Source organism: Mirounga leonina, unplaced genomic scaffold (genome assembly GCF_011800145.1).
Source record: "Mirounga leonina isolate KUSES-001 unplaced genomic scaffold, KU_Mleo_1.0 Mir_178, whole genome shotgun sequence".
Classification (NCBI taxonomy): domain Eukaryota; kingdom Metazoa; phylum Chordata; class Mammalia; order Carnivora; family Phocidae; genus Mirounga; species Mirounga leonina.
Window position 1 is genome coordinate 17,958,426 of NW_023270464.1, and position 16,376 is coordinate 17,974,801.

The 16,376-nt window shown below is 46.2% G+C and overlaps 1 protein-coding gene across 5 annotated transcripts in view; it reads right to left on the reverse strand.

The window, feature by feature from the left end:
• The window catches only part of SLCO3A1 (solute carrier organic anion transporter family member 3A1), a 305,060-nt gene that overhangs the window by 3,448 nt on the left and 285,236 nt on the right, over positions 1-16,376 (reverse strand). For 3 of the 5 annotated variants that reach the window (XM_035024065.1, XM_035024068.1, XM_035024066.1), the window contains exon 10: positions 5,780-6,022. In XM_035024065.1, coding sequence (XP_034879956.1) covers positions 5,780-6,022 — 243 coding nt within the window. Of the gene's footprint in view, positions 1-3,284; positions 6,023-16,376 lie in introns of those variants that run through there. The other 2 variants (XM_035024069.1, XM_035024067.1) reach the window with 2 other exon arrangements.

The window sequence follows — 16,376 nt, forward strand, 5'->3', positions numbered from 1 at the left end:
CAGGACAATTACTGTGGTAGAACTGTGGCGTATCAGAGCTGGCAGAGACTGGCGATCAGATCCTGTAGCTCAAATTCCCCTCAGTCCATAGAGAGAAAGATGATGTTGCCTTCATTGTAAACCCTGCCAGTCATGGGGTACTCACCTCATTCTTGGAAAATGGGATACCTGCATTAGACTCCTGTGGGCAGTAACGTCAGGGCTGATGGACACCTTGCTGCAGGACCCCTCCAACACATGACTTGGCCCTCGCTAGAGCAGCTTCAGCTGCTAGGGCACCCCCCCCCCAAACATGCTATGCTGCTTCAGACCTCAGCACACTACTGCCCTCGGCCACTGTCTTTGTAAATAAAGCTTTATTGGAACACAGCCTGTGCATTTGTTTACACGTGAGCTGCTCTCATGCTACAACAGAATTGAGTGGTGGTGACAGACAGCGTATGACTCTCAAAGCCTTAAAAAACCTAGCCCTTTACAGAAAGTCTGTCAACTTGTTCTGGCGGTCCTCTCAGGAGAGGTGACCTCCTGCCCCATCTCTCTGGCCGACACCCACTGCTCTCTAGTTCTTGGTTTTAGACCACGCCTCTCTCTGAAACCTTTCTGATTCTCGATGCCAGGAGTATGAGCTTCCCACCACCACGAATCAGCCCTCCTCGGGCCCAGTCAGAGCCGGGCTCTTAGTGTTATTATTCTATTGCTTTTGTTTGTGTTCAGGTCTGTCTGGCTCATGGAACTGTGAGCTCTTGGAGGATGGAACCCTGTCTTTTTCGTCTTTGTAGCTGGTTTGGGGCCTGGCATACTGCCAGAATCTTAATAAAGGAATGAATGAATACATGTTTAGAAATTATCAAGCTCATACGATATATCCCTGGATGACACTAACCCTGCAAAGGGAAGGCATACTACCATGTGGATGCTCTCTGAGAGGCAGGAGTTCTGTCCCTGTCTCCAGGGCCATCTCTGAGGTACAGGAGACTCTGGTTTTCTGAATTTCCCATTTTAGACCTTTTAACTCCTGTCCTTTCTGCCACAATGGCCAAGCACTCTGAGATCACCTACAAAATGTGAGAAAGGGGAGGCATGGGTGGGTGGCTGTGGGCAGGCAGGGTAGTTTCCACGTGTTACCCTGGGCAACAGGCCCCTGTAAGAGGCATCTGAACAAAAATATCTTCTTGCATATTCAACCAGTTAGGGGTCCTTCAGTTTTACAAATGTATTTGTGAGCAATCATAATCCCCCTGGGGGGCTGGGTCTGAAAGCTATCATTTAGGGCCAGTTGCTTGAAGAGATTAGGTCTTTGCACCTGTCCAGAACTCAACAATGCGGACTGAGTTGGAAGCAATGGTATAACGAACGAGGAAGGGCAGAGGGAGGAAGATAAGGACGGTGTTTATGTTCCACACTAATCCTTCTCTTGGAAAACATGGCACCTCTTAAGTATTTGGCCTGGATTCTAACTTAAAGGGAAACACAGCTCATGGTTGAGGGGAGGCTGAGGGAGAGGGCAGTGGCATGAGCTCAGCCACCAAGCCCCTACGGTGTGTCTGGAACTTTCTCCTGAGCCATCAAAATGGGCAAAGAAGAATAGCACAAGACAGCAAATATTCTCTGCGGGGCTGAAAAACTGCTGGCCTGGTTTTCTCCCTTCATCTAAAACAAACCACACCGAATACACAAACAACGCTGGAGTGGAACTCTGCCAAACTGTAACAGAATGTCTCCCTTCTCCTTTGTTCGACTGTATGATTTCTCCATAGTGACCTTTATTGCTTAATGCCGCTGAGAAGCGCTTACAGTAACAGGGCTGGCAGGCCTGACGGGGTGGAGAAGAGATCACACTTGTGAGGACCTGAAGAGCAGGCAGCAAGAAAACCAGCCTCGCAGGCTCATGGAAGCCAACAACTGCTTCTCCTCAGAGGGTTTCTCTGTGAGTGTGTGTGTGTATATATATAATTTTTTTTTCTCCATTTCCTATGTTCCTCAATGAATGGCCTGCTCTAGAAGTGCAGAAGATAATCCATTAGCAACCATGGTGGAAACTTTTTCCTGAGAAAATGCCTCTGGGGTGGTAGGGTGGTCATTCCCAAGGACTGGCTGGCTGGTTGCCCCCATATGGAATGTTTCTGCAGGTCACCTTAGAGGACCTCTCTTGTTCCTTCATTAGCTGGGAAGAAAGCCTCGTGCTGCAGCGGCTTTCCATGGGAAAGGGATGGGAAATCTTGCCATGCCTGAGTGAGGGCAAGCTCTAGGTCATCCCTGAAGACAGGGAAGTGGATTAAATCAGGGATTTAAATGTAGAGATACCACTTTAAAATGTATAGGCCTAATTAAAAAAAAAATCTCTAGAGAAAGCTATTCTACTTAAGGTGGTGAGAAAGAAGTGATTTTTATGGAGAAGCACATTCCTTCCTGCTTGGAAGACATTAACAAGTCTGTCAAAGGACTCCTTAGGAGCTCTTGGCTTCCCCTTGTTATTTTGCCTGCTTAAGCACTACTAGCAAACTCCTTAGGGGGGCACCGGGAGAGGAGGCCTCTCTTGCTCCTTCATTAGCTGTGAGTAAAGCCCACATGCTGTGGCCGTCTGGAGTGGTGATGTCCCCAGGGTGCCTTGACGCTTCCCAGCCCTCCTCTGTGGAGGCGGGAAGGAGGGGGCAAGGCTGCTGGTCTTCCCTGACAGCACACACCAAACTCCACCTCCCAAACAGACATCTACTTTTACAAAATGTGTTTACTTCACATGTAGGAATAATACCGGTCAAAAAACTTCTTGGTCTACATGTAGGGATTACAAAAATCTGTTAAAAGTTGCAGCAAAGAGAGATTTTTTCATCCATCTCTGGGCACGTTTGACCAAGATGGCAGAGGAGTTTTGGGGCAGGAGAGAGAGAGAAGCTTAGTGTTCACCTTCTAGGTTTATTCTATCCCTTACATTTTTGTTTTCTCTGAGTCCAGTGGAGCTCTCGCCAGGAAATCTTTTCATTCAAAATACCACTCAACATGAAACAAATAACCAAGGAGCTGGATCTAACGCTTATGTACAATGGTTCTTTGTAGCACAAAAGGAAACCTAACACCAGACTAGGTTTTCTGTTCTGCAGGAGGAGAGACATTAAAACCCTAAAAGGTGACACACTGCGCTTTGCAGCCGTCTTGCAATGGGGGACTTTAAGTTCACATCCAGTTGTGGACAAAGCTGAGCCCTGGAGGTGTTTTCCTTGTTCATCTCAACATCTCATTCATCCTAAAATCTTCGGGAAAAAAAATCCAAACTGCAAAGAGTTTTCAAAAAAAACACGTTTTTCTTTTTAAAGCAAATGGCCCCATGAAAACACAAGGTCAGCGGAGCTCAGTGTGTGTGTACTGAGTTTGGAGAGCTACGCAGAGGGCAGTGACCTATTAGCAACACATTTCAAAACAAAACTCACCCCAAACCTGTACAGAATGGTTTCAAAGCCTTAGGAGCGACAGAGTATACATATTTCATGAATTGGTTGGAGAACAATCCCGCCTCTTACTAGTTAACATACTGATGAGTGCCCCCATGTTCATGGACAAGGACAGACTGCAAGTAAACACACAGAAGGGTGGTTTTGGAAGCATCCTGTCCCAGGCAGCTGATCACGGTGGCCCCACACCACAACACAAGCTTCTCTTTGAGTTGTCCTTGCTCGGTGGGGCTTTCTCTAGTTTCGGGCTGTCACTTAAACTACCCCATTTACAGTATGTGTGAGAAATTTGGCACAAGAGTCCGGTCTTCTCCCCGCTCTTTTCATTCCTGATTCTTTTGTTGCCCTCCGGGGGAACTGCACATCTGTGTCTCAGGTGAAAAGGCAAACCAAAGAACAAACCTTGAGATCTTTCTCGGGGCCATGAGTGGCCTGGACCAAGGTCACTGAGGAAACACGAAAGGAACGTTAACTGGGCCATGTGTGCGTGTGTGTGTGCGGGCTCTCCCATAAGCCCTGTCCCCTTCCGGGGAATGGCCTCATGAGGCTGAGGCTGCTGACCCCAAAAGCTGCGCCCACGATTCTCCTCCCAAACAAGGAGGTTTGCCTGCCAGCTGCTGGAGGGTTAACCACTTTCAAAACACAGACCGAGGCCCCTTCGTTCAAGACTGACCCTAAAAACAGTGACATTTTAATGCATCAGACACGCGGTGGCTCCCGCGACCCTGTGGGTCTATTCACCATCACAGACCCCACAAACTGCTCGACAGCTCATGCTAGGGGACCATTCCTTCTCTTGCCTACCCCCAGAAGCACCGCACCCATCCACACAACCCACATCTAAGCGTGTCTCCTCCACGGGCTGAAAAGAACGCCTCTTGGAACGTGAAGCATGAATATAAAAGGGCTTCCCATGACAGTGATCACTGAATCACGGGGAATAAAGCCAGAAGGCGAATTTGCAATTCATCACATTATCCCCTGTTGTCTCAAATGTGATTCCTTTAAAGGCAGGCTGCATAGATACTCTTTCCCAAGAATTTTTTTTTTCTTCCCGTAGCACATGGTATATTCTTGTTTTCGCAGAATATCCGAATGAGGATAAAACGATAAAAAAAAAAATTACAATAGATTAATTGCATCCCTTGAATCACATTATATTTTTGGTGCATTAAAAAGAGGAGGAAAGGAAAAAGCAACCAGCATAATAAACTCAGCCTAGAGAACTGTGTTAGTGATTGAAGGGTTAACACGGATTTTAGAAGTGGTTAAAAATAGTATTAGAGGATTATACATACAACAGTTTGAAATTCATATGCATTGCGTTTTTTTTTTTTTCCTTTAAAAATGGTAAAATGTTTGGCAAATGTAAGCAAATGACTTGGACTGTGTGGGTTTCACCGGCTCTGAGCGAAGTCAGTCATAGCCAGGCGAGGCCCACCGCTTCCTGAGGTCACTCTGCGGGGCTGGGGGGCGCTGCAGTGGGGGGGGGAGGTGAGGTGCTGGCCCCCCACGCCCGGCTCCCCCCTCGGGCCCTCAGTCTTGAACATGAACATGGAGCTGGTGAGAGGTGCCAATTAGACTCCAGCACGGATCACCCATTAGCATCGCTGAGAGAACTCGGGGGCCTTGAACCACATGCAGACTGGGTGAGTCGTCTACACAGTGACCCATATTGCGAAAGTTAGAGGAGGGAGCACCCGCTCTTCCAACTTGCATGCTCCCCACCCCCACGTGGAGGAGGCAGGTAGCACGGGGTGTGTGTCCCTAGTGCTTATCCTGGTTGTCAACTTGTGATGTTTAGTAGACTTTTAAAAAAAATTTGTTTTGTATGTGTATGTATATCCAGAAACGTCCATCCTCCAAGCTGGCCACCACTGTTCCCTGAATTTGGCAGTGCCTGTTGCTTGCAGCTGTTGGCATCCCGAAAAAGCATGAGGTGCCTTCAAAGAGTAGACTCTGGGCCCCAGCAGGTCGGACGACAAACACACGGTCCCATGCTCTCCTTATTCTGAATCCTGTCTGGCTCTGATTTTGAGAAAGAGGACAAAGGTCGTGTTGTGTGTACGTGTTGTGTGTACGTGTGTGTGTGTCTGTACTGAGTTTGTGGGTTTTTTTTTTTTTTGGGAAACTTTTTTTTTTTTTAGGAAAAATGACCCTTTGATTACTAATACAGAGTTCAACCTCCTTTCGTCACTATAAAACGGACTCCATGTTTTCACACCACTCATGATCTTCAAGGTTATAGATAAATTTTGTCCTATGGGTCTGGCTTGCGGGCACAGGGTCCCTCCCCAGATTGTCTAGGGTCAGAGTAGAGGCAAAGAACTCACTGGTGCTCAGCCCGCCTTCGTGGTTTTTGATGTAGCGTTTATAGTTTTTCCTCAGGCACTGCCATGTGGTCGTATAGAGGACGAAGGCGGACGACTTCAGCACGATGGCGATGCTGACGTACAAGTATCTGTAGGCCACGTTGTCATACAGGACGCAGGCGCCTTGCTCCCCGCAGAAGGTGCTCCAGAACAGGCAGGTGGAGTCGATGCCGGCCCCGAAGATGAGGGGAGGGGGGATGAAGCCTGCGAGAGGGCAAAGAACACATCACACTCCCGCTCCAGCTCCGCAGGTTGGTCTCTCCCCATCCGCACGCGTGTACCCACTCTCCTTACCGTTCCTGGTGTCGACGCAGTGCGACCTCCTAGAGGGAAATGCAAGGAGGGTACTGCACTCCATGTACTGTGTTCCCGCACGGCCCTTCTAAGGCTGTGTGTGTGAGCAGAGGGAGCTGGGGCCAGAAGTTGAACACGAGTACCCTTTACCTTGTGTCTATATACACATACATGTGATAATATATATGTATGCAATGCATGTACATAAACATGCCTAACATGCATGCACGTAACATGTGTACGCAGGTATCTAAGATGGAAAATACCTGCACACATGCTAACAATTTCCCTTCCCCTAGACGTTACCACTGCATTGAATCCTTTTCGTCCTGAGCTGGAAACTGGTTTTAAAACCTTCACAATAGAGTATTTCAGGTGCTTTCAACCAGTGATCAAAAGTGGCAGAGGGGATAAAAACTAGTCTCCTTAATTCATGTCTGTGTTTCTGTCCCTTGTCCAAGCTCAAAGGTTATCAGTCCTGGCTGCACATTTAAAATCATCCAAGGTGCTCTATCCTAGGACAACTGAATTAGAATGTTTGGTGTGTGGCCGGGTCGTCAGGATTGTGAAAGCATCCCCTGGTGAGGGGGGGAAAGCCTCTCATTTGTACTATGGGAAATCCATGGATGGCTCATTAATACAAATTAATTGCTTCACAAAAAAAAAAAGGATCCCCAAGGCCAGAATGTGCTGCCAATCATACCCAGGGAGAGACCTCAAAAGCAGAACGTGATCACTGCAAGCAGGTGGCAACGTAGCTGAGATCCCAGTGCTGGGGTAGCCTGAGATCTGGAGTGTTCTTTCCAGGGCCAGCCCTGGACTGTCAGAGTTTCACGTTTTATCAAGGAAGGTCCCTCTGAGAATCCGATGTGATGAGATACAGATCCTTAGTCCAGGAAAATACATCTACCTGCAAAATGACACCCATGTTTCAGGGCGTTCGTGGGCCCCTAAAGTCCACTCACGGTCCCCAGATGTAGAACACCTGTGTTACCCAGGCTGTGTCCCTCCCTCTGAGCCAGGGAGGGAAAAGGCTTACTGAGGGAAACAGCACTTCCTTGGTTTTAATGGCAGGCCCAGAATGGGTGTGAGGGGGCCTGCACTGCCCCAACAGTGCGAACGAGGTTGGCAGAGCTCCTGGCTCCCCAGACGCCTTGGCACCACCCAGCTCTGGCCCCAGCCCGGAGAGAAACCCCAGAGAAGGGATTTTAGTTGAAACCTCATTAAAACTGCCCAAGCAGGTTGATTCCATGGGTAAACTCCAAGCTCAAAATCCTGCACGATCTGCTCCCTCTTTGCAGCATCTAAGTCAGCTTGGGCCCGCCGAAGGAAAGTCCTCATCCCAGCATTCTCTGCCCCAAAGTGTCTGACGCCTTCCTCACCGGCCGCTGGGAGTTCTTCCAGCCCCTCCAACAAATGCCTTTCTTCATTTAACTGAACATGAGCCCACTGGGCTAACTGTCCTGACAACCACATAGGAGAAACTAAGTCACACGCCACAGTATTTAGGTAAAGAAATGGAGATCTGGAGCCAATTTAAATTGATAGACTTGGCAAAAGAATGGGACAAATCTGGCTGTTTCTATGGCCCAATGGGATCGTTTGGATCCCTTCACCAAATTTCTCTGGGTTTTAGGAGTTGTGATAGCCCCCAAGTGCTCCTCCCTCCTTTTTCTTCTGTCTCTCTTGAGGTCACTTTGTCCTAGCTCACCCATCACCCAGCAGTGAGGTGCCAAGACTCCGAAACCTCTGACAACAGTTCTGCCATGCGAAGGGACGGACAGCCCAGGGGCTCCAGGAGCTGCAGGCAAATCCACACCAGGCAAATCAGGTCCTATTTTCAGCACATCCCAGGAAGTTTGCAATATAAAGGAGACATTCTCTAATCCTTGCTCGGACCCAAACAGCCCTCTAAAATGCCAATATGTAACTCCTTCATGTATCTGTATCTGTGCAAGGGTTTTAAAAATATTGTTATCGTGAAAGTAGGGCATCCTTCTTTGTGCTAACCGTGTCAATTTTACCCTGCCTGTCAAGCTCCATTACCAGATGAGGCAGCCCTGGAAGGAGTCAGAAAAACCCTTCAAACAGAAATTAGAAAGCTAAGTGCCTAGAAAAGTTTTTCACATTTTGGAGAGCCTTTGTGAGAGAAAAGAACGAACCTTTAACTTGAGTCAAAAGCCTTGGGGTGAGTCGCTTCATCTCTTGGTGTCTCAGTTTCTTGATCTTTAAAAATGGAGCTAATACCACCCCCCCGGCCAGGGTCAAGGTGAACACCAGTACGAATGCGGTGTTATGTACAGGTCTGGTTCTTCCACATGGCCAGAGCCCTTGTTATCTGATTCATGTTCTACAGGGGACTTGGGGTAACCGTTTAAACTCTGGGTTTAATACTTTAAGTATAACCTTTATGAGGTTCCTTTTAGATTTCTGAAAAAAAAAAATGGGCTTTTCCACCAAATTCATCTTCTTCCTTATAGTGACTTTAAATATTCTTCCCCAAAGGGGAGCTCTGGCTATCAGGTATGCAGAGAATACGAGAGGAAGAACTGACTGGATCTCTTTCACTAGAGGTCATTCTAGCACTCACCTGATTAGTCACAGAGGGGAGTTCCACCTGGTGGCTAATTCTCACATGCGGCCACTCCTCATTCTGTTTCTCACTCAGGTGGGCCAAATACACGCTCGGCCAGTCCCTGCAAGATCCCACCTCCCCAGACACCAATGGGAGACTCCCTTACAATGGCGGAAGTTAACGAAAGGAAACCTCATTAAAGTGGAGTAGGGAGGACAGAAGGGGGAGCCATACAACCAGAAGAACTGTCAATTACAGACCCCCAACAGGGAAAGATGTACATCGTATCTCCTACAAGAAATGGATGACCCCGGCAACTCAGCCAGTAAGAACCTGTCATCACCCTGAACTCTTGCTCTTCTCCAATGGACTTTCATTCAGTACCCCTTCTGAGGTCCTCTTCCTCCTCCATAAAGTAATCTTCCTCTCCTGCGTTTAGGATAGGACTTGCCTATGGTTTTGCCGTAGCTTACATGCCCGGAATTGCAATCCTGTTATTCTCGAATAACCCCCCTCCCTTTTTTTTTGCTGGTAAAATAATGGGCTTTTATTTTTAAGGTTCACATTATTTAGTGATCAGAGTGGGATCCAGAGAGGATCCAATCAACAGGCTTAGTAAAAGCTAGAATACTTTGTGAGTAAAGCAGTGCGGGCACCCAGAGCCAAGTGAGCTGCTCTCCTGATGACCTTAGAGTTTGCAGGTAAGTTTTCTCCTGGATTTCAAGCTCCATTCTGTGTTTTGAGCTCTCCAGACTATTCGGGATCTGTTTTAAGGCTTTGTTCTTTCTGAGAGTACTCATTTAGCCTTTGGTAGGACTCCTTTTGGAATCATGTCTTTCCTGTTGAAAAACTGTGCTGTTTAGGACATTTTTGTTACTTTAGAGAATACATCTCTTAAGAAATGGAGTCCCAGCCCTCAAAATGCTTTAGGGGGTACCCTCCCCCTTCTGGGACCCCAGCTGGTTTTATGTTTAAAAACTGCAGTCCCTCTTCATGCGCATTTCTAACTAAATGGACCAACTTAACCAAAAGTCATTTGGAACTTTAGTGGGGAACGTTCCATCTTCCTAAACTGACTCTTCTCAAAACTGGATTGGACAGGCCTGGCTCTAAAATTATCAACTGAATGGCATGACTATATTGATTGGTATTTTGCAGCTTCCAAACATTATCAGGAATCTAAAATTTATACTAGCTGAGGCAAACAAAGAAAAAAAGGGCAGCTAAAGCCGCTTTTCTCTTCCCTGTTCCTCTTTGTCTCAGGATATATGGCAGCCTCCTAGCTCAGATCCAACCTCTGGCGCCATTTTCCTCTATTTGCTCTGCAGGTCCTCTATATTCCCCCAAGCTAATCCTTTCTTTCAACTTTGCTTTCCCTATGAAGGAACTTCTCCCTCCTCTCCCAGACCTATTAAAATCTCCTTTAAAGTTAAGTCTCGGAGGATCCAAATAAGCCCCACATTTCTTATGTTCCCTGGAATAGGGCCAAACTGTGAGCCATAGTTAGAGTTTCCCAAAGTGACTGAGGACCCCCATAAGGTTTGCTGAAGAATTTAACAGAGTTATTCACATTTACCAACCTGGTTTCTCAGATTTATATTAGTCCACATTCCTGTTGGAGAGGGCCTGGCCAAACAATGGATGAAACTAGCCCGATGGGAACAGCCTGAAGGGGATTTAGAGAAAACAGACCCCTAACTTTTGGCAGGATGCTAGAACACTCTCCGCAAAGCTTCATCAAGCAATTATAGTAGCTTTTACTAAGCCTGCTGACTGGAACAAAATTCAAGTTTGCACACAAAAGCCTGATGAACCTGTTCATGACTATTACAATCAACTCCAAATTGTCTTTAAAGAAAACATTCTGGTCTTCCTTTAGATGTAGAATCCACCCGGGGAGCACTGAACTCAATTTATTATTTGTTATTATTAACATGGTATTTTATTTATTTTCTTTTTATTATTGTTTTTTTGAGAGTGAGCGAGCGAGAATCCAAAGACGTGCCCCCACTCAGTACGGAGCCTGACGCGGGGCTCAATCTCACGACCCTCAGCTGATGACCTGAGCCAAAAATCAAGAATTGGACACTCAACTGACTGAGCCATATAGGCGCTCCGGTATTTCTTCTTTAGTTAAAAGGATCAGGTTGGAATGGGAAACTGCCCACCGCAGATTTAATTTGTCAAATCAGCTCACTTGTATCCTAGATGAGTCACCTAAAAGAAAGTACTAAAATTCTTAATCTTCAATGCTGGCAAATGAACACCCCTCAACAAAACCAACTCTTCCTTAATTTCTGATATTACTGCTAAGGGCCAGGACCGTGGAAAAAGATGGTTACAAAGTGCTTCAGGCACCTGCAGCCTTCTATCCAGCCTTTTCGATGGCCTCTTAATTCCCAGTGTTGGGGCTCCGAGGAACTACAGGAGCTCTTCCCAATCCTCTTTCCTGATCAGCTCAGAGAAACCACTCTCCAGATTGGGAATGAATCTCTTTGTCTTTACTGATACCTGAGCTACATTCTCGTTGCTCAAGCCCCTGCCTCGGATACGAAACCAGTTCAAATAGTGGGGATCTTTAATAAACCTCAACAGCTTCCCATCTCTGAACCTAGTCCCCTTTGTTTAGGCCCACTGATACTCACCCTTTTCTCATTTATTTATTGGACTGAGATTTCTTAGAAAAATATCATGCCAGAATTTCTTTCTTCCAAAGAACCTGACAGTAGTAATCAAAATAGCCAACCAGGCAAATTAAAGGACCCTTTGGCATCTATTATTTGCTCCAACTCTGCCAGCACTGTAGCTGAGTCTGGGGACACCAATCATTTGTCTCTGTTGGATCAGCTACCATCCTTTTTATGGGCAAGATCTTCAATTGTTTTTGGTAGAATCCACAGTATACCTCACATCAAGATTCAAATAGATCCCTCAAAACCTGTCATGGTCCAAAGGGATGTTCTCGCAAATGATCATTTGGAAAAACTGACCAGAGATGCCCAACAATAGGCCCCAGAGAAGGAAAAACAGTAGTAGAAGTCTAATAATTGTTGGTTCAACAAAAAGAGAGAACTCTGCTTTGAACCAACTAACCATCTGGCCCTACCAGAAATTTTAAAATTCCCACTACTTACAAATGTACTAAACCATTGGTCTACTGACAAAATGATAGCATGTATGAACCAATATTGGTGAGGAAATATTAAGAAGGCGGACAATGTGCATGCCTCACTTGTCTCCCCCTGTCCAAAACACAATGCAGGGAAACCTGTTTGCGTTGCTCTAGGACGCTTTTTAATGGGCCATTCGAGGTTTGCAGGTGAATTTCGTGTTTTAGTCATGGTTTGTATGTTTCCTCACCAGACTGAGGCTTTCCCTTACAGACAGGCCACTGCTTTCTCTGTGGCTAAAACTCTGTTAGAAGAAATGATTCCCACCTGGGGAACTCTTCTCAAACATCATAGTGATCGGGGACCCCATTTTACCTGTCCGGTGCTTTGAAAGTCTGCGCTGTTTGGCCAGTTTTGGAACACTTTCATTGTGCATCCCATTCTCAGTCCTCAGGGTTATTTGAATGGACTAACGGTGCTATGAACATGCCATTGGCAATATTTGTAGCGAACCCTCCCAAAACCCTGGCTGAAAACACTGCTCTTTGCTTTCTAAATCTCAGCCCCACCCCTGCTGGGATAGTTACAGGATGTCCAATGTGCTTGTCTCCTGCCTCCTTTGGTAATAGCACTCCAGCTGGTCTTAAGGAGTGTGTTAACGTGAAGCAAGTTAACTCTTACTTGCTGACCTAAGTCCCTTGATCTGTAGCAGAACTAATTTACTTGGAGATTTGCAGACCACTGGCCTTGAGAAGGACCAGAACTTTGCCAGGCCCTAGACACCAGCAAGTCTCTTTGAAGGCACCTCAGCTTTCTAATTAGCCTAGCAATTTTTAAAGCAAAATGTTTTTTGTTTTTTTGTTTTGTTTTGAGGTCACACAGATGACTTTACTGACCACTCTTTGTGTAGCCATAGACCTTGCCCTTGCCCCCGTGGAACACAGTACTCCTGCACATCACAAGACAAGAACTGGCAGCCCCGAGCACGGAGAGAATGTTTATAGCCAGCAGCATCCCGTCTGTACATGATCAAGAAATGTCACAGGCCACTGCACTCCCTTTGCTGATGACCCTAAACCCCTTTAGAAACCTCTGGGTCAGGTGGAAACCTCAGAGTTGGCTTTTGGACAAGAGTCTGCCTTCTTCCCACGTGACCAGCCTTAAAGCTCATGTTCCTTTCCAATCACAAACTCGTCTCTTGGAATATCGGCCTCTTGAGCAACTGGAAGCCCAACACATTGACCCGCCACTGATAAGATATACTTTAATACTGTAAAGGCCTCATTGCTTCTGTAATAACAGCCATGCTTCAGTGGAACAATCTTTTCACTGTGCCCTCATGGGAGATGAAGACCTTGAGCATCACATCTGGCAACAACACCTCCAGGAAGATGTTCTTCAACCTCGCACTGCTAACCAACCCTGTGCTGCCAAACGCCAGGAAACGGACTCCTGGATTCACGTGACTCATCCAAAGAGAGCACCAATCCCTGACTGGACCCGCACCCATCTGGTGACCTGAAAATAAAGATCTCCCAGCACCGAAGCAGACGACATCCAGTGGGATCCGTGGGCCAGGCCTGTGAGAAGGTTCTGGGCTCAAAGAAGTCTGTCTTTTTTCATCTGGATATTAACAGACTTAGAATCTTATCCAAACTTCATGGTTTCCGAATTTCAACTTTATTATTAGTAACATCTCTATGTTCCAGCAGTTCTTTCAAGATAACAATGCTGCTTTTAAATGTCTCTGAAGTTTCGCTGTTTTGCACAAAGTCCACCCGCGGTTGCTTCATGTTTATACACATGCAGTGTATCGTCCCAAATGCATGTGGTTAATTCTTCTAGGGAGTTCCTGCAGTGTCCACTGTTCTGTCCTCATGACTGCTTTGAGTGGGGACTCCCAGGAGGCATATGTGACTCTGGGGTTTATCTCCGGAAGGGGGATTTTTCTTCCCTAAGCTGGAATGAGGGCCAATAGTTTAAGTTGGCTCCTTTCAGATCTAGGATCTTGTTTTAAAACCTCATCACACAATTTGGAATGGTCGTGTTACTTTTGATTCTGTACTTACTACCTGTCAAACCTTTGTAAAAACACTATACCCAATAAGGACATGATCTCCAGTGCCTGAGACTTCTGCTACCTGTCCTTGTTACTCGAATGGGACCTCAGTAGGTTTCCCATCTGCACAATGTCCCACTGCCGTGTGACACGACACCCAGGAAAGATCCATCCTGGCAATGAGGGACAAAGGCCACTGAATTACGAAAACGTGGCTCTTGCTCAGTGATGCTTCCGGAGAAAGATCTTGATCAAAAGGGGAAAATGTAAAAATAAAGGGACACCTCACTGAAATGGAATGGGGAAGATAGACTAGGGAGGCATACCACTCAGGGTTAATTATGGGAAGAACGATCCCAGTGGAAGAATCATCAATTACGGGTGCCAAGAGGGAATAATGTACACTGCATCTCCTTCAATGCACCATCCCAGGAACTCAGCCACTGAGGACCCATCACCACTGTGGACTTGTGCTTTCCTTCAGAACAACCCCTCCCAACTTCCTCCTCTTTCTAGATAAAATAAGATCCCTCTCCTTTGTTTACAATGGGACTTGCCTGTGGTTTTGCAGTAGCCTGTTTGTCCTGAACTGCAATTCTGTTATTCCTGAATAAACCCATTTTTGCTAGTAAATAACTTTCATTTTTAAGGTTAACACAATAACTACTATTAACTACCCCTTCTCCCCAGCACTGTGTGGGGGCGGTACTCTCAATATAGTATAAGCCCCCTCCATAACCCTGTAACACCCCCTATTTTATATGCAAAGAAACTGAAGCTGAGAGATTAATTATTTGTCCCAGGCTTGACATTTCAAAACCCCAAACCCAATAATCTCCTTCTTACTAATTCAAAGTTTGTTGATTTGACGAGATTTTAGGGCTCTTATCAGGGATTTCCAGGGCTATAGAAAACATCTTATTTGCCCTCCCGCTAAGCTCCTAGGAATAACTGGCTGGCGGAAGGCTGGTTTTGAAGCTTTCGGAGGTGAAATACACAGGGGTTCTGATCTTTGCAAGGTGTAGAGGGGGAAACACACACACACGATCTGATCTTTGCAAAGTGCTTAGTCCTCCCTTCTCCTGGGTTGTTAATGCATCGAGAAGGCTGACAGACTGTTTTGTAAGCAAACAGTACTTTGGAGAACACCTCAGGCACGACTACTGGCAGATGCTTGTCAGGAGAAAATGCTGACAGTCGCCTTTCTTCAGGCAGGGAGCTCACGGCTGCAGGATGCTTGGTGGTGGGGAGGCAATGAGAGCTTTGGGACTGGAGACAGCCAACTCTGGATTCCAGCTCTGCCACCTGGGAGCTAGTGACCCTGGGAAGTCACTCAACTTCAATGAATCTCAGTTGCATTGTTTATTAAAATGGGCACAAAATGCCTTCTGGTATGGAGTTTTCATACAGATTAAATGAGACGGCATTTGTGAGAGCCCCTCACGTAGCCAGCTCTTAACAGATCTTGTGCCTTTCCTGTTCTTTGGATACCTGGAAACGTGTCCCCCTTTACAGCACCATCTCTAGTGAGCTGCAGAACACTCTCCAAGCCAAGACTCAGAGAATGACCGCAACTGGCAAGAATCCTTCATGTCGTAAGAGTAAGTCAGTTGTGGAGGATAATCAGCCACTTCCAGAAGGGAGGCCAAGTGGATAAGGTGTAAAATTAGTGCCTACTTCTGCTCTGAGCATCTTCATTCTGTTATGCCCTCAATTACCTAGAGAATAAAGAGGGAGGGTGATAACGGTGCAGTATTTTAAGAAACTGTGTGTTTTATTTATTTATTTATTATTTTTATTTTTTTAAAGATTTTATTTATTTATTTGAGAGAGAGAATGAGACAGAGAGAGAGAGCATGAGATGGGGGAGGATCAGAGGGAGAAGCAGACTCCGTGCTGAGCAGGAAGCCCGATGCGGGACTCGATCCCGGGACTCCAGGATCATGACCTGAGCCGAAGGCAGTCGCTTAACCAACTGAGCCACCCAGGCGCCCAAGAAACTGCGTGTTTTAGAAGAACACTCTCCTCCCTGGAGCTGCAGTAGCATGCTCTCCCTTTTGCCTTCCCTTCTCCCTATGTCTCCTGGGGAGGAGCTCATGGATGGAGTGGGCATGAACCAGTGTCCCATCACTGGGACTCCGGGAACCCACTGTATGTTGGGGACGGTATCCGGAGACTCCGTGCTGTTACGTGCTATTACAGAGAATATTAAAAGGATTAAATCTTACTTCCTATTATACTCTGGCCCAAATTGCAGCTATCTATCTACCTATATATACCAATGCAAAAATGCAGTACTGTTCAAGGAAATGGTCTCTGTTTTCTTGAAATCTATTAACGGAAATTAAATCCCATGGTCTTATATTTTGGCTATTTAATTCAGTCCCCTGCTTGAAAAAGCTGGGCCTATTTATATTCTTTGGTCTTAAACTTTAAAGGTGAACTTAAAGGCTTTTGTAAGAAAACTAAGTTCACATACCTTTTTGGGACAAAATGGAAGCTGAAAATTACTCTTGCCAT